At 40.9% G+C, this 26754-nt stretch overlaps 1 protein-coding gene across 1 annotated transcript; it reads left to right on the top strand.

Annotated features, from left to right (window-relative positions):
• The first annotated feature begins 411 nt into the window (after positions 1-411).
• On the top strand, positions 412-26713 carry inpp5l (inositol polyphosphate-5-phosphatase L). Its single transcript, XM_084728057.1, has 16 exons — positions 412-935; positions 11819-11860; positions 12163-12263; positions 13658-13745; positions 18630-18693; positions 19283-19386; positions 19669-19721; positions 21511-21630; positions 21931-22015; positions 22463-22558; positions 22647-22721; positions 23588-23661; positions 23757-23868; positions 24721-24789; positions 24882-24941; positions 26096-26713. Exons 1-15 carry the CDS (start codon positions 876-878, stop codon positions 24921-24923), a joined length of 1185 nt encoding a protein of 394 aa, XP_084584183.1. The 5' UTR covers positions 412-875; the 3' UTR covers positions 24924-24941; positions 26096-26713.
• Positions 26714-26754: the final 41 nt, after the last annotated feature.

The following is a 26754-nucleotide window of genomic DNA, read 5'->3' as shown; positions in this document are numbered from 1 at the left end:
ACTTAGTGAGGAAGTATTTGCAATTTGTATCAAATTACTTTTTGATGTATTTGTGTCCACCTCAAGACATAATTTTTCTTTACTTAAATATAATTTTATAATGTTTACAATATAGATATAGACTTTATATTGTGGTGCATCCCTAATAGAAAGTATGGTTTTATTTTGAAATTAAAGAGATTTTCTACGCCAGTATCTATTTTATTTTGATACAGTTGATGAGGAAGTATTTGTAATTTGTAACGAGATACTTTTTTTGATGTGTTTGTGCTCATCTCTGGCTGCAGGTTTCCATGGCACTCAGATATTATGGGATTATCTCCAGAGGAGGAGGTTACACTTCGGAGTGATTGACACGACGTGTGATAAACTCAACATGAGGAAGACTGTCAGTAAGTGACTGCTGGCTGTCAGGCAGGGAGGAGGCGGAGCCCCGGAGGAGTTAGTTACCCAACATACCGACTGTATACAGTATCTGTCGGTCCGGTTGTCTGTGCGTCTGTCAGGCAGCAGCAGATGCGCCGTTCAGGCTGCTTTAAGTCCGCTAAGAAGCCACTAGTCCAATTAACCGAGAGGAGGCGGAAATCCACGCATGAGGACCGAGAAACGAACTTACTGCTCCTCGACGATGGATATGAGCTGCACTCCGGCTCCTGATGACGACCTGATACCCGCCATCTATAAACAAGTTGGACCAGAAGCCGCACAGTATGATCACTGAGATGCTGGTGTATTTTGAGCGCTCGTAGTCGCTGATTTGGGCTCTCGCAATAAGCCTTCATAAGCTCCTGGAGACTACAGGCCCGTCTTGTCCGTGTGAGCGTCATCTGGCGGAGTTTTCGTCGAGCCTTTGGTGAAGGTGGAGGATCGTGAACATGGAAACATTCACTGATGTGCTGCTCGTCACCGCAAATGTCGGCTCTCTCTTCGACAATGTAAGTGGACTGACCGGTAAGAGTAAAATTAAAACTACACCAGACCGCGGTGCTGCCAGAGGATTATACTTAAAGCTGTTAGTCTGACAGAAAGAAAGAAAGAAAGAAACGAACAGGGGCCAGGAGGTAAGTTTTACCTTGACTGAGGCTCCGCTGCTTTAAGTTAAGGATGTAACAAGTGAGATAACCTCTTTACACGCTTAAAAGACCTGTTACTCTGATCCTAATACTCATGTGTTATATATGTAATGCTATAATGTGTTTTTTTGTCAGCTTTCAGTAACATGTGCTCAATTAGTGTGCATCCGCGTGCGTTAAAATAAAAAAATGGCCAAAGTTGGTCTAGTTCATTTAATAGATCCATGAGTACATGTACATGTACAAGTACATGTCATGCTGGAGTCCTTGACTGGGTTCTAGTGGGTCCCCAGAATATTTTAACTTTTAGCACATTTTAACACCTTCACTCTTTTCCCCACGCAAGATTGTGGATTAGTGAAGTGTCCTTTGAATGAATTTTCCATCAGCAATAAAGTTTTAGTATTGAGGTTACAAGCGCACGGGTGTGTGCGTCTTGCGCACACGTCTACACGACCACAAAACACCTTTCATTAATGTTTAACAGCGTGCGTGTGGAAAATTATTCTCACTAAAAAGGAATCGGGAATTATTATAATAGTTATAAAGCCCAATAAATCTCAACAGACCTGAAATGTGCGCGTGGGACTGGATCACAGCTGTCAGATCCTCTTTTACAGATCAATCAATATATCAATATATCAATCAATAAAAGCTGGAGCAGCTTTAGTGTTTGTGTCTTCATGTTTATTTGGATCCAGAAAAAACAGGATTGAACAATTATGATCTTATATCGTCTTATCTGGCCAGGAGACCAGCCTGACCCGAGAAAATCATATTTTGTGCATGAGACGAAGCTGCACCTCAATCCGGCTCATGCGGGTGTTCAGCTGGGTTGAGGTGCAGCTTCTAGGCCAGTCTCTCTTCTACCCTGCTCCTCAATCGTCTCCGCCCTCCTGACCACCGGCTCCTTCTTCAGGAGCTTCAGTCAGCAGAGCTGCATAATAATGATGATGATAATGAATTACAAAGTATAACATAATTTCAAGGTGCTTTAGTGTAAAAGAGAACCAGTTACATATCTGCATGACATTTACGGTTTGTGTACTGTATAACTTTTTGCATGTGTTCATTTGAAGCTGCTCTGGAGACGTCCTGCCGTCTTCATATGTTGCGCACCCTCACGCTTTGACTTCTCGAACCAGAAAATCTGCCTCCCAGTCTTAAAAATCATTTCTCTTTGTTTCCTCCCGCCAAATCCGCTGTCATGCTGCCAACACTTGCCCTCCTGGCTCACCTGCTTCTTAAAGGTGATGAGAGACGACTTTCTGTTTGGTTTATTGCACACTCCGCCTAAACTAAGGGACCCCTGTTAGTCCTGGACTTCAGTTTAAAAAACACTTCATTTTTCACCATCTACAATCCATAATATCATTAAAAGATTGACAGAATCTGGAGAAATCTTTGCACACAAGGGCCAAGACTAAAGAACCAACATCAAATGCCTGGGATCTTTGAGCCCTTGGGTGGCAGTGCATCAAAAACCTGCATGTTTATATAAAGGATATTATTACATGGGCTCAGGAGCACTTTTGAAAACCATTGTCGGTAAACATAATTCATTGCTGCACCTACAAATGCAAGTTAAGACTCAACCATTCAAAGTGAAAACCATCATCTAGAAATGTTGGCAACTTCTGCGGGTCTGAGCTCATCTGAGATGGTGTTGTAAAAATTCTTCGTCTAAGTAGTGAGAGTTGTTATTTCTCTGAAGAATTACCAAGACGGCGTGATGAATCAAATCTCTTTACTTCATGCGGCATGGAGAGAAGACTCAAGCACAGTGTCCTCTGAAGGTCTTTCACAGTGTCACAGTTGAATCTTTCGTTCGTCAGATATTAACAATGTTTAAGCACAGTAACTTTTCTGAGAACAATGGTCCATTGATTTTACACTCAAACTTACAGTTATCTTCCTTCCTTACAACTTAGAGACAAAGAATCCCATAATCAATACATTGAATATGAGTATTGAATATTCAGTTGTATATCAAGCAAAAATGAGCGAGTTCAACTATTAGTGTCCTCAGTTCCAGTTAAAAGAGAAGTTGATGCAACACAGTGGTAAATATAACCCTATCCTGTATTTGGACAGGGCCATGTGTTGCAATGTGAATGAAGTTTATCAGTTTGAACATTAAATATCTTCTGTTTGTGCTCTATTCAATTGAATATAGGGCGAAGACGATTTGCAAATCATTGCATTCTGTTTATATTTATGTTTTACATCCATCTTTTTTGGAATTGGGGTTGTACATTACATTAACATTATGTAGCCTATTCTATCAAAGGGTTATGAATTATATATATATGGTTCAATAATATACAATCACACACAAAACTAATGCATTAGGAGAAGCTGTGAATAACCACTGTTATTGCACAACACAAGACCCTCCACACATTTGTGCCTGACTGAAGTACTTTCATGACTGTCCCATATTAGGCAAAACATACTGTCCCACTTTTTGAACCATGTCTCCTAAACTGGGACAATGGAAAATGTGATTGAAATAACAAATATAGGGTATATTTACACCATATTGTAATATTTTTTTGATGAACAGACATAACATAAACACATCCCGATGAAAACTAGCAGGATTGTTTTATTTAAAAGAAATTTATACCCGGAGCATTGAGGTTGTTTAAACACTGTGTCACTGACCTTTGGCTGGTCTTTGCAGGAGGTGCCTCCAGTTTGAAGACTGATCCACCCTAATCTATGATCAGACATGTGAAAAGTCATGTGAGTTTGATCACATGATGTCACACATGAAGTTATCATGCTAACTAGCTAACTGCAGCCCATCATGTCTTGTAATACCACCCTGTACCTCAAAAGGCAGTAGTGAGTCACTGTAGCATCCAGGCTGCCCTCAGTCCAGAAACACTGAGGTGGTTTTCTTGCCAGGTTTGGGTCCTGGCACCACGGGGCCAACTGCACTGAAACACCTGCACAGGCCTTTGAGACTGGGCATCGACTGATTCCCAACCTCCCTCTCGGTCTTCTTCCACTTCGTACCTCTTCTGTACCGGTCTAAACCGCACTGTGTCTTTATCGTCCACGGAGTCAGAGTCCATGGGTCTCATTCATAAAATGGACTTATGGTCAATTTTGATCTTAAGTATGACTTAAGCAGAAAACTATTTATAAGTAGTTTTTTTAAAGCTTACTTTGACGTGGAAATGATTTTATCTCTTGACTTAAGTGATTCTCCTCCTGGTTATGTCGGGGTATTGCAGTTTGGGAAGCACATGCACCCTGCTCTGTGGTGAACTTTGCAATAACTTTATCAACAATGTGAGCGAACGTATCAGTTAAAAGTGTGAGGGATTAATGGGGACACTCTCAAGCAATATGTTTGGTTTTGTTGGTCACCCCACTATTTAGTCCATTGAATAATACGTTTCCTGGCCTCAGTTTCCTTTACCATCGCCGTGATCTTGTCTTCCAAAAGGTTTTCTATTGGTCCACGGCTGTTCCTGACCAAACACGCATTTATGATGAATTGTATGAGAGGAAATCACTGATTGTAAGGCAGATGCCATCAATGTTAAATTAATCTTGAGATTTACAGATCACTTGTGTAAATGACAGATTTCTTCTTCTTCTTAAGTAAGTTTTTTTTTATGCTTAGTATCTTCAAACTTTGAGATCTTAAGACTAAGATCATTTTTATAAATGAGGCCCCTGTCTGTATATGCTGTCGTCAGACTGGCCTCCGTCGGTCTTGGATGTGGTGTTCTGTCCCAGTTCAGCCGTGTTCACTGGGACGCTGCCCGGTACCATCGACCGTTCGCCCGGGCGCTGCTTTATGGCCACGTTCCCCACTGGGTCCCCGCTGCCCAGGTCTGAAAACCACCTCCTCCCGGCAGTTCAAACCTCTTGCGCTAGCAGCATAAACACCAACACACCTTAGGTGCTCTGGACATTTAAACATTTTTTTCAGCTTTGACTGCTATGCTGTTGTTAGACTATCAAGTTCTCAACTGCAAATAGCCCCTTTGGGGAAGGTGGTATTGGGGGCATCCTGAACCTTAACATGTGACGAAGACTGCACTTTTATATGACCTGCATAAACAAATGAGACCATCAGTGTGAAGACGGTTAGTCTTAATACCTGCAACAGGCAAAAAACCACTTTGAGAATCGCTGGTCCTGCTTTTGAGTTCAAATTATTGAAACTGAACGCTCATTTTGATCAATTTTTGATTTAGAATAGAAATTTTGACACTCAAACAGCGGACTTCACATGTTGACCACCAGACAATTTGACTGATTTCCTCTCAGTGCACCAATCATAAGTTTTGTCTTTATTATCCCTCCAAACATACATGATGTCCAGTGGTATTTAAGTGTGTGTGCCACTGCAGGGGTCACCTCCTGCAACGATGTGGAATCAATCCTTGTTTAAAATCACTGTTTATAATGTCAGTACAGGGACAGTCTGTGTTACTTATAGTCATTTTATAGTATCCTTATCATACTGTATTGCATTTGCATTATCAGCATATGTGTAATTTGTAGTTTATAGACTAGTTTTAGATGTTTGTTTTTGTAAAATTAACACTAGAATCACTTTTTTTAAATAAGGGATTTAGGAGATTAGACTAAATACCCAGTGGTTTTTAGATTTAGCCTTTGCTGGGCTGACTAAACTTGCAGACATTGCAGGGAGGAGGGCTCTTTATACTCAATGGAAATTTGGCTCAGGACCATGTTTCCGGTTGCCAGATCTGGCTCCAGTGAAAACATGTTAGATCCCATTGTGGGAGATATGTAAACAGATGAATATCTTCCCCGGAGGACTTGAGCTTTTCTACTTACTTAAACCCCCCTATTTCTATAAACAAACACTCCTAAACGTTCACCCAGCCTTCGGGATAAGAGCAAGACCTTAAGCACATCACAGATTAAATCCTATTGCTTTACGGCGCTCGACTAGCCGAGTGTCCTGTCAGAGCAGTTTAACCAGTGAGACAGTCAACTCTAACTGCTTCTCTTTGCCACCAGTAACATTTCTATCAGTATTCCTGATATTATGTCCATTGTTTCTTGTAAACTTGTGTAATAAGGACCATGTGCAGACTCAGTTTTATTGGATAGACATTACTGGTACACAGACTTTCCCTTTATTTATGCAAATGGTGTCAGACAAATCATAATCTGTAAGACCTTTAGCTGGGGGAAAAACATTATTAACACATTTCAGCCAATTTTCCAAAGTATTATCAGACATCTTCAAACATCAAAACATTAATTAAATCACCATACTGGATTTATCAACGTCAAGAGTTCCTTTGGAAAAGTGATCCTGTGGAAACTCGCTTAAGATCTCTCTTGTTCAACGTGCCTGCCTGGTCTTGTTGCCTGATGCAGTGTTGTTACTTTGCCACAGAGGGGAAAAAGATACTTGTTTTGTTGCTGGTTTGTGAATGTTTTAAATTCTTTGGGTGTCTGAGGTTTTCCTCTTCTAATTTTTGACATACTGTGCACCTCCAAGCTGTAAGAATTTTGTCTCTAAAACATATATTACATTTACAGACAGTCGTGGAAAGATCACTGAAATTACTGAAACATTACTGAAATATTATTCTATTCTAAAACTACAAGTAAATCTACTGCTGATAAAAATATACATAAAAGTACAAACTATTTTTCTCAAAAACTACTAGTTAGTGTTAGTTACTTTTTAACCATTGATGTTTAAAGGAGCTATATGTAGCGATTTTGTGAGCAAAAGTTAGTAGAGTTTAATAGGGATGCACTGGCCCTGACCGGTGACCAGCAGGTCAGCAGCACATATCTGATTCTGTACCGGTCAAATTCTGCACGATGGTCACGTCATGTGTGAAGCAACACGGACTGTCGCCGGTCACAGCCACACAAACTCAGACACATGCTGGCATGAAGTCGGCGTCAGTGGTAGATTCCAAAAACAGGATAAAGAGAAGACAGACAGTCTACGAAGAGATGAAGCAACTGAGCATCTGGCGGCGTTGCCAAACAGCAGCTAACTTTCTAGCTCTTCAGGCTAAGGTTAGCCAGCTACAGACAGTTAAAATCTTACCTGTTCTGGCTGAAGAATAAACAACCTGTGTTGATGCGTCTCCTCAGACATTCTTGTTCAACTTTCCCTTCTGTTTTTCTCACTGTAAAGCTTAATTACAGCAAATGAGCTCTCATGAGATCCTCCTCCGCGAGATCTTGTGAGACAAGATTGTTCTTCCTCTAGTACATAATATTAATATTATAATATAATAATGCCTCGCTGCAACCTGGAACACTTTTGGAGAAAATGCCCTGCTGCCCTGAGCAGCGGCAGAGGTAATTCCCCCACAGAGGCCAGACGCTGATGGTGGTTGAGGACTCTACTGAGACTGTGAGGTTGATGAAGTTGATGAGGCTGATGAATCTGCAAAGACTAGTTGGTGATGGGGAGGTGGAGGGGCGTGTATGAAACAACTAAAGGTGGGGAGAAAGTCATATTGAAAAAGATTGCAAAAGGATGATAGGCTAACAATGAAGTTGTGTTGCTGTGCTGTTGGACAGATGATGAGCAGTTGATGAGAACAGCTGATAACACGATTGACAGTCCCAGACTGCACGGAAATTATGAGCGAATGTGTGTGAGAGGAGTGAAAGGTAGAATGAAAAGTCTTCCTGACTGAACTTTCACTATAGCTTCATTTGAAGTTAACATGTTTCCTTGCTCTCTGATGACATATCGAGGTCATTTATTGTAGTAAATGAATTACAAATTTCTCCTATAATGCATCATCAATAACAGGCATTAAGTCGAAAGGAGTTTCTGTTTCTCCAAATCTGTAGTCTAAATGATAAAATATACAATTTTTTCTACCCGTACGTTGTGGCTTCTGGGCCCACAGCTAAAGATTATTTTCATTATTGATTACTCTGTTGATCATTTTCTTGATCGGTCCAAGGCGTCGCCCTCAGATGTCTTGTTTTGTCCACAGCCCAAAAATATACATTCACACTTTGAAGGTCAAATCAGAGGATTTCCTTTCTTAGAAGTGACTCCAAACAATCAGTCGATTATCAAAATAGTTGGTGATTAATTTCATAGTTGACCACTAATTGATTAAGTGACTGATTGTTGCAGCTCTACATGGTTCTCATTGACCCATTTGAGATTGGTTTTACTAATTAATTCAAGTCGTAGTCAGTACTCAATTATTATTGTAAAATAAACTTACACAGATTACAGAGTGTAATGCATGTGTAAGTACGAGTAAAGTAACATAATTGGAAAAAAACTCCCTAAAAAGGACTTAATTAGAGTAATTTAAGAAGTAATTAGTTTCTTCCACCCCTGGTTATATATCAGTGAATAATGATTGTTAGACGGAGTCAGTGCTCATGGGTGAACAGACTGTGTCAGTAGCCGTAATGATGAGAGAGTCCTTTAGGTCAAAATGGCTACAGTCACCCCTGTCGTACTGCCATGCAAATACACTATGCAAAGCCATGTGTCTGCTCAAATGAATGCACCTGTCCTCGCAGAAGACTGTACATAACGTGGGCGAAATTCTGAAGCAGCTTCATAAACAACCTGTTCAGATGCCACAGTTTGATGTACTGCTCACAGTCTTTCAAACGACAGAGAAGCCAGTTTTACAGATTCAGAGGATTCTCTGATACGAGATGTGGGGTTGTTGGCCCCGGTGGCAAGTACCTTTAAATGGGGCTGGCGGCCAAGTGCCTTTTTTGACCTAGACAGAGACAGACTGATGGCAGCATTAAGGTAGGGTCCTATAATTACTCTGATAGCATAATCACAGACAGAATCGCTGAACTGACAAAAGCCATAACCCAGACATCGCAGGGCCCTACATTAAGTCAGTGCTAAAAGCTGACTACAGGTTTTAAAATATTACTACATAATAACTACAGAAGACAGTCAGTGTTGGATTTATCAGTCTGGATTTATTTCACCATGTCCACAAAAAGACACTGCAGTTCAAGCCTGGATTACAAAGCTTCTGAAAGGGATACAGTTTCGCAGAGTTGACAATACTAAATGTAAATCACATCAATCCTCGTGCACTGACTAATGACCATCTTGCTGAAATGTGCAGCACTTTGCGTTGACGTTATGAACATTGCAAATCATCCTATAAAACATGACAGCAACTCACTGAATCCATCGGCCTTTTAGGCCGAGCAGGATCACAGTGTTTGGGGATAAACGACATTGTTTACTCTGAGCTGCCGTTAGCCGCCACACTGTGTGGCTAATGTTAGCAGTGCTAGCAGCAGCAGTCTTTCATGACTGCGTCTTGCAGGGTTGTGACACTATCATGCTGGCAAAATCTGTCCAAAGAAAGACAGACGCATAACTGGCTCAGAACCGCTGTTGTACGTGACAGTGGCTACATTTTGTCATGATGACACACACACATACACACACACACACACACACAAATGCCCACGCACAGAAAGGTGAAAACAACACCAACCATACGCTGTCGTGGCTTGTAGTAATGTAATAATGAGTATTCATGGGTTGGAACGTTGCAGGGTTGGATAGTGAACTTTTATGGCACCAACGAATTTGCATCACTACCACTGAGTATCGAAAAATATCCTGTAATGAGATACCAAATTTCAGTATTGTAGGAGTCAACTTGTTCAACTTGTGGTTTGTTTTTTTATGTTGTTAAACTACTTTGAATGTAAAAATGCCGCCCTGAAACTTTTAACATATTGTGGTAAATGATTTAATATTTTTATGTTATGAAACTGCTTCAAGTGTGTAAAAATTAGCTGAAAATTAAGATTTGGTCTAATTTTTATTTTGTTACAATGAATTTTCTAAACTTGGTATCGAAAGCTGAAGAACCGGTATCAAGGTCAAGGTATCGCTATCAGTACTGGTATTGGAAAATTTTTGAATAATACCGAGTCCTATTTGCAGCTGGTGTGATCCCATCGCTCCGACGATTAACCCACTTATCAGTTTACAGCTACACAAGGCAAGTTGGTGGAGGAATAACTGATGAACAGAATTTCAACAGCCAGAAACCATGTAAGAAGATTATTTGACCTGATAAGATGGATCTACAGCGTCTCACAGATGATTCTTTCCTACAGTCCGTTTACACCGTCCAAACAGGGAAGCGTCTGCTGCCTAAGCCTCGACCGTGTTTGACAGATCGCTGTGTGTAAAGTTTATCCACTTTCTTTCCTCATACTCTTCATGCTTTAGGCTACAGTATACTCAGATGTCAAATGGCTATGCATTATTAATGAAACTCACCTTGACGAATGATGTGTGGACGGGGGCCAGATTGTGTCAGGTGCAGCTACTCTCGAACGAGACTACATCCTGGAACACACAACCAATGGAAACTCACAGGATAATATTACCAGACAGTCTTTATTGTTTGTTTTAACCTGCTCGTGTTAATATTAGCTCAGAGTAGTTCCTCTCTCTGATTGATGACTCCCCGACTTCCATTTGACCTATTTGTCTGTTAGCGAGGAATGTAATTTTAAAGCTAGAAGCTTTAATTATTGTTTTTATATTAAACTGACTCATTGTGTGCAGTTGACTTTGATAATTAAAGCTTCTCTGTGATATTTTTGTATTAACAACTGATTAAATAATTTTGTCCTTTTTTACTGCAGCCTTTTTGTAGGGTGAACTCAGGTGTTACCAATGAAAATAATTAAAGTTAAACAGAGTCAGGCTGCCAATAGTGTGCATGTTACACTAAATAAAACGAGACCTTAATTAGTATCATTAGTAACACCTCACACTACTATTTCATATCAATATGGCTGCCTCTACAGTTCCCCTCAGACTTTCAGAGCATGTTTCAGTTCCATGTTTTGGTTTGACTCTCGCTGCTCCTCGGGGTCATTTTCAGTCATTAACCTCTAAATATAACTGAATACATCAATAAGTAAATGGTCCTCAGTGAAGACATGAGACATGTACTCAAAGATGAAGGTAATGTTGAGGGTGGAAGGGGTCTGTCTGCATGTCTGTGAACCTCCAGGTAGTGTGAGATGAAACTGGCTCTAACAGGCAGAGAGCCTAGGCACATCATATTTGCATTTGTTTTTAATAGAAGTTTTTTCCCCATTGGTCAAAAAACCCCCATTAATGTTGAACCAAGCAATGTCTGTGTCTGCTGGATGAGTAAACAGCAGGCCGAACCAGGGACAGCTGATCATATTTAGCTGTCTAGACAATACTGGGACAGTCAATGACTCTGTCCATCAGGCCTGTTAAATAAACAAATCAATAAAAACAAAGTAGAACTGGATGTACTGTCTCACACTTGTATTCCCCTGCCAGCCACACAAGTTCCAGTTTCCATCCATGTCTCTGTAATATACTGTATGTAGTGAAGACTTTCCAGTGAGAAACTTGCTGTCTTCAGTTTTTGATCAAATTGAACCAGTTCATCGTTGAGTCCACGTTGACTCCTGTAGCGAATTTGAAGAAATTCCCTCGACGTGTTCCTGAGAATGTGACGTCACGGGAGAATCCCAAAACATAACGCCTCTGGCTGTGACTGTCGCCGGCGCGGAGCCATGATAAAATAGCCAGCTGCCTGTTAACACATTAGTTATGGCATCTTTATGTGGTACTATGTCGGTGTTGTGTTTCTTGCAGCGCCCCCAGGTAGCCAAAAATATGTTAATGCAGGTTTAGTATTTGAAAGATTGCTTGCTCTTGATGTTTTTTTCTCTCTGTCATTTCACAGGTGGGTGAAATTCAAAATGAATGGTTACAAGAATTGTACAAGGTAAGTTTGGGCCTCCTGGATCTCGCAGTCTGATGCAGTTCAGGCAAATAAAACGTGTAAAATAGTCAGCTCTTTACATTGGTTACATCCGAACACACACAACAGCTCCATGTTCCTCTGGAAAACTGATACTGTGCCGATGACTGATAACTACACCAGGCCTAGAATAGAAATTCAATAACAGGAAAATCTCCACATGACCCTGAATGTATAGTTACCTTCATCCTGTAACATACAGTGTTGACCCTCTTCACTCCTCATCACTCTGTAATGTAAAACCTGTTTGTGCTGCTTTGTTGTAGACCATCCAGAGCCACAAGCCGCAGTTTATCGCCCTGCACTTCCAGGAGGTGGGAGGGAAGGATTACATGGTCAACATGGGACATGCTGAGAGCTTCTTTGGGTAGGACTGATGTGCTGCTCATAATGTTGCTCAGTGAGACAAGCTGCTCCTTCACCATGTGTTTGATATTATCACAATCTTTCCGCCTTTCTTTTAGGGCTGAAACTAGCAGTTTAATTTTTGATTAATCTGCCCAATTTTTTCTCCATTATCAGTTAATCTGGAATAATTCCCAAAAAAATCACAAAACCATAGACGTTCAGATTATAATCCTGATCTCAGCAATAAGGATTTCATGCTTGCCTGGGGCAAATAAAATGCCATGTCAGGGTAGTAAATCTGGCAACTCACTTGCTCGATCAGACTAGTGTTAAAAAATTAACTATGAAATTATTTTGATAATCGATTAATTGTGGACAGGTAACATCTGTGAGTATTGTGTGAAACAAAAAGTCAATGTTGAGTTATTAAAGATTTAAGTTTAAGTTGTGTAACATTAAACATTTTCTAATTTTTCATGTAAAAATTTGCAGAAATTCTTTTTTCAGCCTTGGAGATATGGAGATTTCACACTTTTTAAAATGTATTATCATACAAAACTGAATATCTTTGGGTTTTAAACTGACAAGACATTTAAAGAGATCACCTTGGACTTTGAAAAACCCTAGTAACCCCAAGTAAGATTGACTTTGGGAAACTACATTTCTGAAGGCAAAACAGTAACGCTGAACCCTGCAATCACAGAAGATAACCAACAAACTTCACATCTGACAAGATAGAACCAGTATAGTTTTTGCAAATATACTTGAAGATATTCTCAAAAATCTTGGCAAACAAAATTCTGTCGATCAGTTCACCAATTAATCAACTAATAATGGTGTTTCCCAAGGTTCAGTTTTGGGTCCAGCTCTAATATTTTTACATTTTTATCCTTCTTTTTTTTTTTTTTTTTTTTCAAATTTGTACGCTGATGATACATTATTGTTTTGCTGATGCAGCTCAACTAGCCTTGGACAACTTGCAACATTCTTTTAACACTCCACAAACTGCTTTTACTGATCATAAACTCATTCTGAACACAAAACTAAGTTCTTCTGTTCTTTAGGGCAAAAAGTAATGATAGCAATTTCTGTATTTCCATTATGCGCAGATCAAAAATTGACAGACTGACAGACAGTGAACACCTTGGCATTTCGATTGACGAAAAACTTCCTCATATTTTGGATTGTCTGTGAAGTTTCTCATGGTATTCGCTAAAGCTTATTGTAGGCACCTGGGCTCACTCAGGTTCTTGGAGACGTTTCACTCGTCCCAGAGGCTTCTTCAGTTCTTCAGTGAACTCTCTTGGATAAGAAGTGAAACGAATGAAGAAACTAAGCAAGTCTAGTTACCTATAGTAACCCTTAGCAATAACCCTTGCTCTCTTGCCTCATGACATCTGCTGTTGTTTCCAGGAGCATTGAGTCCAGTGAGGAAATGAAAGACTTTGACAGGGTCTGCATCTATGTGGACAACCAGTTCAAAGCAGAAGACAGCTTCACGGTAAGAAACACACACACACACACACACACACGTTTCTCAGACAGCGTAGTTTACACGTTCTTCCACCAGATGGAGTCCTCCTCCATGTTACTGCTCAGTGGTGGTTGGAGGTTTTCTGCTTGTGAGTGAAGAGCAGGTTAAAGAATGTTATGAGGTCCTTTTTTCTGCACATTAGTCATTGTTTATACCTGTCTGTTTCATCAATTTTAAGTGATAATTGTGCAGTGAAATCCTTGAAAATACTTGAATATGATGTAGTGTTGTCGAGGTTTGTGCTTAGGTTTTGGAAAGAGTGCTTGAAACTACTTGGAACTGCAACCGAATTACTTCCATAATAAATCAATACCTGTCCGCACTCTTTTGCCTCCAGGCTTATATTTTTCTGTTCACATCATGATAACCACAGTTAGCCACCGGTAATTTGTTCTCCATGATTGTCATTTTCCAAGCATCTGAGTTTCCGCTTTGAGCTGAACTTTTTTCCAACCCGCAGCAGTCAGGGCTGAAAGTGAGGGCTCCAAGCATCCAAAATATCAGGGGCCCGTGGTGTATTAGCAGGACACGAAACACTTCCCATCTATAAAAAACAAGATGCTGCTCACTGTCAAAACAGAGCTCTGTCTGACTGGGGCCTAAGTGGGTAAAGGCAAATGATAGAACAGCTAGAACAGTCAATAAGTTCAGAAAATTCTGTAATATCAGAAATGATATCCAAAATCTAGGATGATATCTAGTTTCATATCACAATATTAATATAATGTTGATATATCGCCCAGCCCTGCTCATGAAACATCTTAAATCTCCCCACTGCGCTAATCTGACTGTAAAAAAGTTGACACACAGTTTATTTTTAGAATAAGTTCAATGGCTGTCATGGGATGTTTTGATCAAACAGAGACTATATGTTTAATTAAAAGTTTTCCAGTCCTTGTGAAGACCAGGAACTAGAAATAAGAGTATTTGTGTGTTTCTGTGTTGGGTTTCATGTATCAAGGTTCACTACACAATCTTAAACAGCGCAAAACCGCCAGCCTTGTGTAAGTGACATAGATCTCAAACATATAGCGTGAAACTATGCCATAGAAATGTTACACAACATGGGCACAGACAGAGGAGATGTTCTTAAAGACAGGTTTGTTCAGCCACTCATGCCACTATACCTGCATCTCTTATCGTCATCTGTCGTTGAAACCGGAGTCGTGCCTGGATGGCTGAAGCCTGAGCTGGTGCACTCCAGTGGCCGTGTCATGGGCTCAACCTCAATCTCAACACCTGTCGTGAAAGCCATTTCTTGCCTCCACCTTCTTCTTTTTTTTTTTATCAGCACAAGCAAGTTCTCAGTCTTTTTACTGGAATTGTTCATCGTAGCTGCTCATAACGAGTTTGTCAGCACTAGTTTGTCTGAATTTCTGCCCTGGTTGAGAGGAACACCTCCCCAGTTGAGAAAAGTGGCTGAGTATTTCTTAAACTATTAACCCTTACTCCTCCCATGTGATACCCCCACACTGGACGCCTGACAGTAGGGGTCAATGGCTGCATCTGTAGACTGAAGGTGTGTGAAGTAAAAAGAGGGAAAGTCAATGGCCAGGTGTGGGGGAGACAGGCCAAAGTCAATACATTTAACTCTAGATTAAAACTATTGATCCCAGCCCATTTGTGCACGATAAATAAAATGTGTGTGGGGGGGTGGAAGACAGCTGGGACTAAGTTTCCCCTCCGCGCGAGTGTTCGCACCCTCCACTGTTTGCCCTGAGAGGGTTGCATCCCCCCCCCCCCCCTACGCCGCCCCTCCTAATGCCTCATTCTCATTTCGTCGGTGCCACCTGCATTGATTTTCAATTTGTTTCCCCTTGGCTGCGGATCATCAGTTATATGGCCAAGAGAGAGTTTGGGGGGTTCTCCTTTCAGAGGGGCTGCAGGAGTAGAGGGGGCAGACTTGCATGCATTCCCAGTACAAATGGTGTTTTGATAAAAAATCACTTGTAAGTCAATATTTTTTTATTAAACTGTGCACAAACCTGATTGATGAAGATAGGTGTTTGGCAGAGTATGTGGAGGAGAATGTGTATCTGTGTTTGAGTGTGTGTGTGTGTGTGTGTGTGTGCATGTGTACTTTGCTGTACTGTTTAAACATCACATTGCACAGATACAACATAAACTAGGCCAAATTTAGATCTGTTCCTGAACTAATTATCAAAATATGGTCCTTGAATCCCCTCCAAGAACAATCATTTTCTCTGATTATTAACTAAAATATCACTTTTTTTTTAACTTGCTCACCAGATACATTCTTTACTCAGCTTATAGTTTTAGCATGACATTAAAGGTGCTGTAAGTGAGATTCGCTGCCACTAGAGGTCGCAGTAGAGCAATAAAATCTCAGACCAAAACAAATGTGCGCTTTGTTTACTCAGTAAAGTTGGAAAAACAACAGCAGCTGAACACACACTATGATTTTGTTGCTGCATTTCTCACCTAAAATGTTTTCAGAAACATATTTTGGTGCGCTTTTTAGCTGTAATATGAGAAATATTGTGACAGGTGGCCACCATTTTGTGCCCTGCTTGGAAGCAGAGCCTCCAAGCCTACATTGCCTACGTCTCACTTATAATGTTGTCGTAAACATATTTAAGTGCGCTGTTTAGCTGTAATGTGAGAAATATTGTGACCAGGTGACGGCCATTTTGGGTCCGGTTTCCAGCAGAGACTCCCAAAACTCAGATGAAGCTGTCAAACTAAGCAATATTGATCAAAAATGGATCAAGATTCTCTTACTGCATTGCTTATTTTTTTTGGCTAAAATGTTTTCAGAAACATATTTTTTGGTTTATTGTTTCGCTGTAATGCAAGACACGTGATCGGGCGGGCGCCATTTTGGGTTTGGTTTCTAAGGGAGGCTCCTGAAACTCAGACCAAACTTTCAAAGTAGGAAATGTTGATCAAATATGGATCAAGGTTATGTTACCACGTTGCCTTTTTCTCACTTCAGATGTTTTCATAAACCTTATTTTAGTTTACTTTTTAGCTGTAAAACAAGAAATATTGTAACCAGACGGCTCGATTACAACATACACAGAGGGAGTGTGACTTAATTCTTTGTGCGATTACTGCACCACATCTTTACATAGCAAATAGTTGTTTGCTGCTGTGTGTTGCACCTTTAACAGCCCTATCAGACTAGTTCAAATACCTCTGACTGTAGTTTGGACAAGTTGGTCACTAATTGCCGCTCACTGGAGCTGACCACGGAGACACTTCCATTTTATTAAATGAGGATGACTTTGGCACTGAAGATAAATGATCTCTTCAGGGAGAGATCTCTCATGCTCCGGCTGGGTGTTTGTGTGTGTGTGTGTGTGTGTGGCGGGGGTTGCACAGCGGTCCGTCACGCCCTGAGCCCTCTGAGCGCCGGCTGATTTTTCTTCGGCCCCCAGTCACAGCGGCAGCGTTGGCAGACAGCAGGCCTACTGCTTAATACCTTTTAAATTGTTTTAATTTTCTGTCTTTATTGATCTCACAGGGCATGATTAATCAGATCAGTGGAGCAGGCAGTTAGTACATTAAAAATTGTCAGGCGCATGTCAGGGATGATTGGGTGCTGAAGTGTGTGTATGAGAGGCAGTATGTGGATGCGTCGCGCAGTTATGTGCTCACTTTGAACGCGTCTACCCTTTAAAGTTTCATGTGTCTTTGGGTGGGTAACAATAAACTGTGTCGTACCGGATCATTCAATACAAAGCTCACAAGTCAGCGCACAGGAAATGGGGAAATGAACAATTCAATTCATCATCTCAGAGGCCGAATTGAGACAATTTCTCCTGTTTTTGTTGCCACATTTAGATGTTGAGGTTTCACTGTCGATCACTGCTGTGAAAGCACTCTGAATGGGTCAGACGGCTCAACTGTTCCATTTAAAATGCTTTAAATATCACAGGTTTGTAAAGTTAAATGTTGTGATATTGAAAATGGAAAGATGTAAGGCACGTTTATAGGCACTCCATAGTTTTGTTTTAAATATAAACTGTTCAAGTCAAGTCAAATTTTCTTTGTAAAGCTAAATATCACAAGTCTCAGGGGTCTTCACAGTCTGTACAGTGTGCGTCGCAGCCTGTCCTGTAGACCCCTGAAAGAGAAAGGAAAAAATCGCCCTAAAAAACCCTTCAACAGGGAAAAAGAAAAACAAAACAAACCTCAGAGAAAGTCAGTTCTCCTCCCAGGATGTGAACAGGATGTGGTCCAATTTTGGGACATAAAACAGCAAACACTGAAACTACTTGATCCACACATGATGGGTGTGTGCGTTACTGTGCTATTTTAGTACAAAGGCTGATTTGATCAACACTTCCCGTATCAGTTTCAAATTAAAAGCCCTCTAAGCGATTCAGTTGTTCATTATGAGGTGGTGAGAAACTCATTACAGTCAGCAAATGTGATTATTGTTCTGATGTACTTTTATAATGAAATAAAGGCTCATATACATTTTAAATTCACAGTTTGTTGGGTTCTTTATCAGAGGGTGACCATGTTATATTATCTTTTACTGTAACAGTTAATTTTCGGGACAAAAAGGAGGTGATTTGGGACCATTATTTGGAATTCAGGCCTGTCCTGTGTTTTTCAGGACTTAGTTTATAATGAAGACGTGATGGTTATTCATGATTTTATGATTTTTGTAAGTTTGGGTTTTTGAGACACCTGATTTCTCTTTTGGTTCTCAGGCTGGAAAAGTTTTGGAAGCCCTGTCATAAATCCTTATCACTGTTGCAAACCCCAGCACTTCTGTGACATTTTGGTTTTAGAACTGATTTTACAAAATATATCGTTTTTTTGTGCTCTTGCCTGGTGCATTTATCAGATATTGATATTTCTCTCTTCTCTCCACAGGCTTTGGGGAGCATGTACTTCATCCACAAGACACTGCGAGACGTCCATCAGTATGATTTTAATGGTAAAAACTTAAGTCCTTATGCATGATGTTCATATTGATTTTTATCATTTTATTGTTTGTTAGCTGGTGCAAAAAAAAAAAAAAAAAAGATTTTGGATGTCAACATAAACCCCTCCCCTTGCATCCTGCACTGTTCAGGCAATGGCTCATAAATGCCTCATAAGAGCAGTGCTGCACATGATTGGCCAGATTCTTGTCATTTTTTAATATCAGGACATTTCTCTGTGTATAATGACAGTTTGATGCCCCCCCCCCCCCCCCTCCTGGCCAGATATTTGCAAAGAACCTGAATTTAAAGTGGAGCTGTTATTTTCCTGCTGCATAGTCCAGTCACGTTAGGCGTGAAAAAGCTCCTCAGAAAAGCTTATGGAAGAACCATAAACATCCTGCAGCTGCCACTACCAAACCGATTGTTGTTCACCAAACACAGTCTAATGGCTCGCTTATAGATCCTCTCATCACGTATGCCGCTCTGATGAGGTTAACACCAGTTTATTGATTGCTGTTTGCATGTTTTCTCACTCTTTTACATGTCACCACCCCTCTGCCCACCTCCTCTCACCCCTCCTCACCTCTCTGCCTCTCACAGTTAAGGATTTTAAAGCAGTGCTGGGGCCGACCAAGCACGTGGGCTCTCTGGACGGGGTCACCACAGTGGAGAAAGAAAAATTCCCAAAGAATTTCTGGCCTGACGTGAGTATGTATGCATGAGTGTGCATCTGTGTATGCCTGCATTTTTGTATGTGTGTGTGTGTGTGTGTGTGGGTGTGTGTGCAGGTGTGGGGAGGAGGGGTACATGAGGGCCAAAGGGAGATGTCGGGACAAATGAGTCTACTGGGGCTGCAGGGGCTGTCTGCCTGCTCTGACAGGGAGATGAGACAAATTATGTGAAGGAATCAATAATTATCAGTTTGGCCCTTCAAAGACACGGCTCACTGCTGTTTAGTGACTCACTCTAATTTGTCTCTGTTGCAGTTCAAGTGGTCCAGAAAGGGCTTCATGAGGACCCGCTGGATCATACACAACCAGTACGTACCGTACACTAACCTCACCTTGATAAAAATGTTGGGGTTGGACTCAGCTCACTTTCAGTTTTGGTTATGAAATGACTTCTGTTTGTTCATCTGTTTTGAACTGACATACATAAATACAAAGAAATTAATGACAGGCAAGTCATGAAGGATGTACCTGTCATCAAACAAGGTACAGTCTCTTTTCCTTTCTGTTTCCTCAAAGGAGCCGGGGATCATAAAAATGTTTCAGTACTGGTGCTGATAAAGCTTGAATTTTGATATTAATTGACACCATGCTTTGAGATATATGCATCTGTTTCTCCACAAAACATTTTTATTATTTAAAGAGAAATCTAATAAGTTTCTCTGACAAACAACTCTACAGCTGCGGTGTCACCTTTGAAATTTCTATTCTAGACCAGAATGACTGTTTTTGTTTGCCTGTTTCACCTTAATTTGAGTTCAAATTAATGCAAAATGTTTGCCGAATGAGTAAGTGTCTGTTTATGAGTCGTAAGAAATCATGAATAATCTTGTAGAAGGAGTAGATGTTTATAACGGTTAAATTGAGCAAAATGTTAATGGAGTTTTGCAGGCAGTCACTTAACTCGAGGTCCAGAGTGTGTATTTTCAGGATAACAGCCTTAACTTTACAGTGACAGACAAATTACAGTCATTAACAGCTGATCAACCTGCAATGTAGGAGTTGTTGTTGCTTGTTATTGTCAGTTTATGATCTTGCACGAGTCTTGCACTCCTGCAGCGTTCCTGTAGTCCGTCTGAGCTTCCCCGAGTCTGGGGAGGAGGAGACTGTATAATAATTAAGATTTTAACCTATTTCATATACAGTCTGTGGCTCCAATTCACCATTTTGACTGCTGTACTCATTTTTGCACGTACAGTTGCTACATATTTGTCCATTAAATGCTAAATAAAATAGTCTAAAACTGGCAGAATTTTGATCTAATCAGAAAATATCCAACCGCACATTTGATGCCCACTTTCAATACTTGACAGTTTTCGTATTTCGGTTCGTACAAAAACAAATCGAGGATACCCAGCCCTCCCTCGCAGTTGTTTGTGCTTTCACCACGTTCAGAAACCATCACTCACTGCTGCTGCAGTGGCCCAAACTCACACTTTCTGTTTTCTCATCGCACTGATCACTATTTTCTTCTCTTCATTGGCCTCTGTGGATGTTTTAATGAAAACATTCATTATATTAACAACTAAACTGTCTAATTAGAAAAGATCACCTAGTCTGCATACACAAAATCAATGCAACAACACTTTTTTAGTTAATTAGTAGAGAACATATACTTGTAATGTTTTGATTCCACTGAGATATATCCCTGAATGAACCTGCTACAGTCCGTGTTTTCAGAGAGTTTTAGTCACTATTTGCTCTGCTGTGTTGTTACCTTGGGGTTTTAACAAAAGAAGCCCACAATCTGTGTGCCACAACATCACGCTGTGAGTCAACACAGCTCGTGGGTTGGATGCACATTAATTGTTTTCCAGTGACAGCCAAAGAAAAGGAGCGAACGCTCGGCACAAAAGACAAATGTGCTTGTTTGTGGACTCAGCATTAACACGAGTGCGCTCATTGATAAGAAAGCTCCTCCTAAGTGACACCCGTGCGCACACACACTCACACACACACTCACACACTCACTCACACACTCACCTATCAGATGTCAGGCTCCGGCGTTATCACATTGTTTCCTGTTCCTAATCTCCACCTGCCACATACAGTATCACCGTATTTTGCCTGTGTGTGTTTGTTTGTGTGTGTTCCTCACAGAGGTCTGGACCTGGTCAATGTCCACCTGTTCCATGATGCCTCCAACCTCATTGCCTGCAACTCCAGTCCCTCCATTTACTCGGCCAACCGCAAAAACGCTCTCCGATATGTCATCAACAGGTCAGATTTCAAGCTGCACACAAATATGAAAAACAAGATGACAGCAAATACACAAAATAATGATCATTTTAACTCCATGCTTGACTCAATTACCTCTTTCTTACAGTCTTGGTAAACATCACAAAGCCTTTCCTATGTTGTTAACAGGATATTTTAGGAATTTACATGTACATGAACTGTTTTGAATGGAACTGTCACCTATCCTGAAAATACTGTATGTGAATTTGTGCACACCCAGAGTGATATTTCACAGGGAAAAAGTCTGTGTGATTCCTGACAGTGCCGTCTGTCTCCCTGCAGGATATCAGACAGCCGCTTCACTCCTCTGCCTTTCTTCTTGTTTGGAGATTTCAACTTCCGTCTTGACACACTGAGTCTGGTCCAGGTATGTTGAGATGTCTTCTTGCATCTGTGCCTTGCGACAGTTTGACTTTTGGCATTGTTTTATAATTTCCATCTTATTATTAGTAATGTTTTTTAATTAGGGGTGCCAGCCAGGTCTCTCTCCTGGTAATTAAAAGAGGATTTTGTTTGGTTTGTAGTGTGTTTTCTTAGGTTTAAATCAAACCACCACACATGGAAATATGTCAAAACTTACCAACTGCAAATTGAACGAGGTTACACAACTAAGAAGAACAAGCCAAACACACAGTTTCAGTGCAAAAACCAGAATAAGTGCATTTTAAAGTTGTCAAAATAAATGCCAAGCCAGAGAGTTGAGAGTTGCATCAATCTTGAACTTTAATTTGTCCTGAAACTCAGGTGATAAAGATGTGTATGAGCCTGGCATTTTGACACAGACTGTCCCCTGTGTTTGTGTTTCTGCGAGCAGCATCTGTCCACCTCGGCAGATGTGCAGACGGTGAAGAAGGACAGCAGTAACGAAGTGGAGAAAATCATCTGCGAAGAAAAAGACAATGACCACCAGGTGATTAAACCAGTTCAGTTTAGACAGCAAGTGGCATTTTATTTTATGAGTGCTGCTTTCACTTTACCTGCCGGTGCTTCACCTGCAGGTGCTGCTCCACATTGAGGAGAAGCTGTTCACCTACCTGCACCAGGCGGTGTTCAGGGAGGACAATGGCAGAGCGGTGAGTGCACATTTCTCAACTTTCACCCACACTGATCCCATCAGCTCAGAGAAACAGCCTCAGAGCAGCTCTGTCGAGTGACTTAAACCATAATACGACAGGCTGCTTAGCAACAGTCCAACATGTCTTTACAGATTTTAGATTAGATCTTATCAGCGGAAATAAAGTCCTATGAATGACAGTAGAGTAAATAGAAAAGTTTGAAGGTAAACAAAACTGTGATAAGTTCGACAACGTTTTCAGCCGTGATCAAGTAGCATTCACTTACGTCACATCATGCCTGTATTTATACCTCTGTGACATTTCAAGAACACCTCGATGGAATTCTTCAAATTTGATACAAACGTTCTCGTGGACTCGAGGAGGAACTGATTGAATTTGGAGGTCAAAGGTCACTGTGACCTCTCAACACACATTTTTGGCCACAAGTGAAGAAATCACCCTCTATTTATGACAACATTTCACACAAATATCCAGCAGGATAAAATGATGCTGTAGTGACATTTTATATCCAAAAGGTCAAAGGTCAACTTGACCGTGATATCATAATGTTCAGCTCTCTAGTACTGATCTTTAAAATATAGTGTATAAGTGAAGACAGCCTGTTTCTCATTGAAAGTTAACCACAGGAATCATGCAACCACAACGTGTACGTGTACAACATTAAACATTAAGTATCTTGTCTTTGTACTGTATTCAATTGAAGACAGATCAAAAAGGATTTGCAAATCTTTGCATCCTGTTTTTATTTAAGTTTTATTCAACGCCCCAACTTATTTGGAAGTGGGGGTTGTACCTGTCAAAATAGCAATTAATACAACGAGTGTTGAGATTTCCTGTAATCAGTAATGACCTCTGTCCCTCAGCTTTTGAAATATGACAAAGAAGTCGCTGCCTTTCATGATGTTATTCGAGAAGAGGACATCAAATTTCCGCCCAGGTAAGACGTCTAACTGAGCTATTCGCTGCAACGTAACCCCCCCCCCACCTCTGCTGTTGTCTTTTACATATCCTGTCTCTGTCCGTCTCTCTCAGCTACCCCTACAGTGAAGAGTACACTAAGCCGACCCAGTACATGAACACTCGCTGTCCCGCCTGGTGTGATCGTATCCTCTTGTCACACTCTTCTCAAGAATTAATCCAGAAGGTCAGTCAATGTTTACTATCATTGTATTTAAAGCTAATACAGGACTGCAGCTTCTTGATAAATGATGTCATTTGTATGTTATTGTGCAGATAAAGAGAAGTCATCTTAGCTTATGCAATAAAAACAGAAGACAGAGAATGTTTTACTGATTACTCTGAATAAATCACTATATATTTCAATATAATATATTTTAATATATTTCTCACCTTTTCCCTCATTAAGTCACTAAATTTTTTGGTAGTTGCTTTTTAGAAAAAAGTCACTAAGAGGGTCTGAAAAGTCAGTCTAGCGAGAACTGATTTCAATCTGTCACTTAACATGTAATGGCTCAGTTTTCAGCTGAATTTTTTTTGGCCTGGTCATTAATTCATTTTTATTAATTTTACTTTTCTATAACCAGGAAGTCCCACTGAGACAGAAAAAATCTCTTTTAACAGAGAGACCCGGCCGTGGTAGCAGCCAATCACAGTATGCAGTAGATTAGCAATATGCTTATACCCAAGCAGTTCAGCAGAGCAGTTTGTAGTGACTGAATTGCAGTCTGAAACTCACGCGCCGCCTGTTGAATGGAGGGAGCATGCACGTAAATCACTGTGTCATCAGCATATAAATGTATTTTTCCTTGAATGTCTTTAGAAAAATAAGATTTGTGGCTCTCTGCATAAACACACTGAGCACAGTCTACAAAATAATTTCTGATGCACTTTACAGCCTCACCAGGTCAAACACCTTTGAAACATCCACAAATAAGGCAGAATGTGTCATCTCAACATCTAACAACACTTGCAGATGATGAAGATAGTTTTATTTGCTTTGTTGTCCAGATGATTTAAAAGTTAATTCTCCTTTCAGAGCGATGACGGTGAGAAGAGCCTTGTTTACAACACAGTGGGCCCTAATGTCTGTATGGGAGACCATAAGGTAAGAGTTTAAACAGCGTGTGCAGCGTGTTGTGCAGGGAATCAAACAGCCATGTTGAGTAACTCTGGTGTGTTCTTGTGGTTTTCTTGTAGCCAGTTTTCTTGTCCTTCTCACTGAAGACAAACACCCACTGACTCGGATGCCTCTGAATGGTAAGAGTATGTGCCAGTGAGTGTGTTTCGATACTGTGCGGTGTGTGAATGTGTATATGTGTCTATGTGGTGATTCCAGAGGGGGGATTTAGTGTGTGAGAGCGATCACAGTAATCTTGCTGCGCTCCCCAGAGAGCCATAACCCAGGCTGGCCCATTGGAGTCGGGATATGAACTAAGATGAAGTGCCTGCGGGACACGGGCGCTCCTTTGTGTCCAGCGCGGTCGGACCACAGGCGATCAGCACCTTTCGCTGATCTATGTCTATTGAATCCTCTCCACTGTCACTGTGGCTACACACTAAGTGCATCGCTGGGCCGCTTTTCATTAATTACCAGCCGGATGGTCGGCTGGAGAGACATGCATTGTGCCAGACAGCATATTGGCATTTTTACGGCCATGATTTTGTTTTGCTGCCATTTAAATTTATTTTTTTAAAGGATGGACGGCCTTTTCATGACGGTCCTTCATCAGACTGCTGCAAAACGATGAGATCCACGCGAGGAAGGGGCTTAAAGGGATAGTTTGTATTATTTGAAGTGGGATTGCATGAGGTACTTATCGATAGTCAGTGTATTAGCTACAGTAGATGCTGGTCAGCACGTTCCCACTTTGACGAAGACAGGGGCACCAGTACAGAAGCTAAGCAATGTACTGGTGTGGACGGGGTCAACAGCAAAAGGTATTTTAGCCACCTAAAAAAAGTGTCAACCCAAGCCAATCATCATCTACTGTAGGTAATACACTGAAGTGCCTCATACAACCTCACATCAAATAATATGAACTATCCCTTTAAAAGATGCTACAGTCAGCTCACTTCTTCTTTTGTGTTTGACATTTTGAGACACATGAATAAATTCATTCCAGGACAACTTGGCAATATTTCATATCAACATAACAAATTCATTTGTGATCAAACGAAATTTGGGTTAGCCTTGTCTCTAACAGGAATTGCTCTTTGAATGCATCTTTGAATTACCTCTCTTGTTATTAATTATGTCAAATAAATATTACACTTTTATAATCCCCATCAACGAGATACCACCTGCTGCATCATTCTTTTGCTCTTGTTTGTTTGTGTTGACACGTATGATGTGTGTGTGTGTGTGTGTGTGTGTGTGTGTGTGTGTGTGTGTGTGTGTGTGTCTTCTGCAGGTCTGTAACTGCACCATCCTCAGAGCTCTGCAGTACCAGAGGGTAATTTACACGATGGTTACCCACCACAACCCCACCCGTCAGCCCGCTGCGGGCCTCGACACAGGTAGCCCCGCTCTCACTTCACTGGTGTCTCACGTCTGATCTCACTGCCACATACCGGCGTCAACCACTGACATGGATTTCTGAGGCCAGACTTCTCCACCGCTCACTCTCAGATCTCGAGTCCCTCCAACCTGAACGCTCAGTGTCACTGAGGATGTTCCTACAATTCCTGCTCGCAGCTATGGAGGTTGCCTTTTGAATGCGACCAAATGACGATATAAAGACTGCAGCCTGTGACTGTGGGTCAGCTCCTCTACATGAATCTGCACATGTACATTTTAGCTGTTTCATTTTAAACAATCTGCCTTTTTTTTACAGGCCAAGTCAGAATAACTCAAGGCAAAGCATCACAAATTTACTTAGTTCTTATTAGCCACAAATTACTTATGATAAAGATGCATGATGTTGGATCTTTGCTGATATTTACCAACTTAACCCAGAGAACATCAAGTCTCTCCGGCAGTGGAATTAACATATTATTATGCTTATTTGTATGGTGACGGTCCACTGACAGATGCAGACACAAAGTACAATGCTTTAGGTTGCACATTTTT

The sequence above is a fragment of the Lutjanus erythropterus genome, chromosome 10 (assembly GCF_056507025.1).
Source record: "Lutjanus erythropterus isolate fLutEry1 chromosome 10, fLutEry1.hap2, whole genome shotgun sequence".
Taxonomy (NCBI): Eukaryota; Metazoa; Chordata; class Actinopteri; order Lutjaniformes; family Lutjanidae; genus Lutjanus; species Lutjanus erythropterus.
This window is presented reverse-complemented; position numbering and strand designations above follow the sequence as displayed.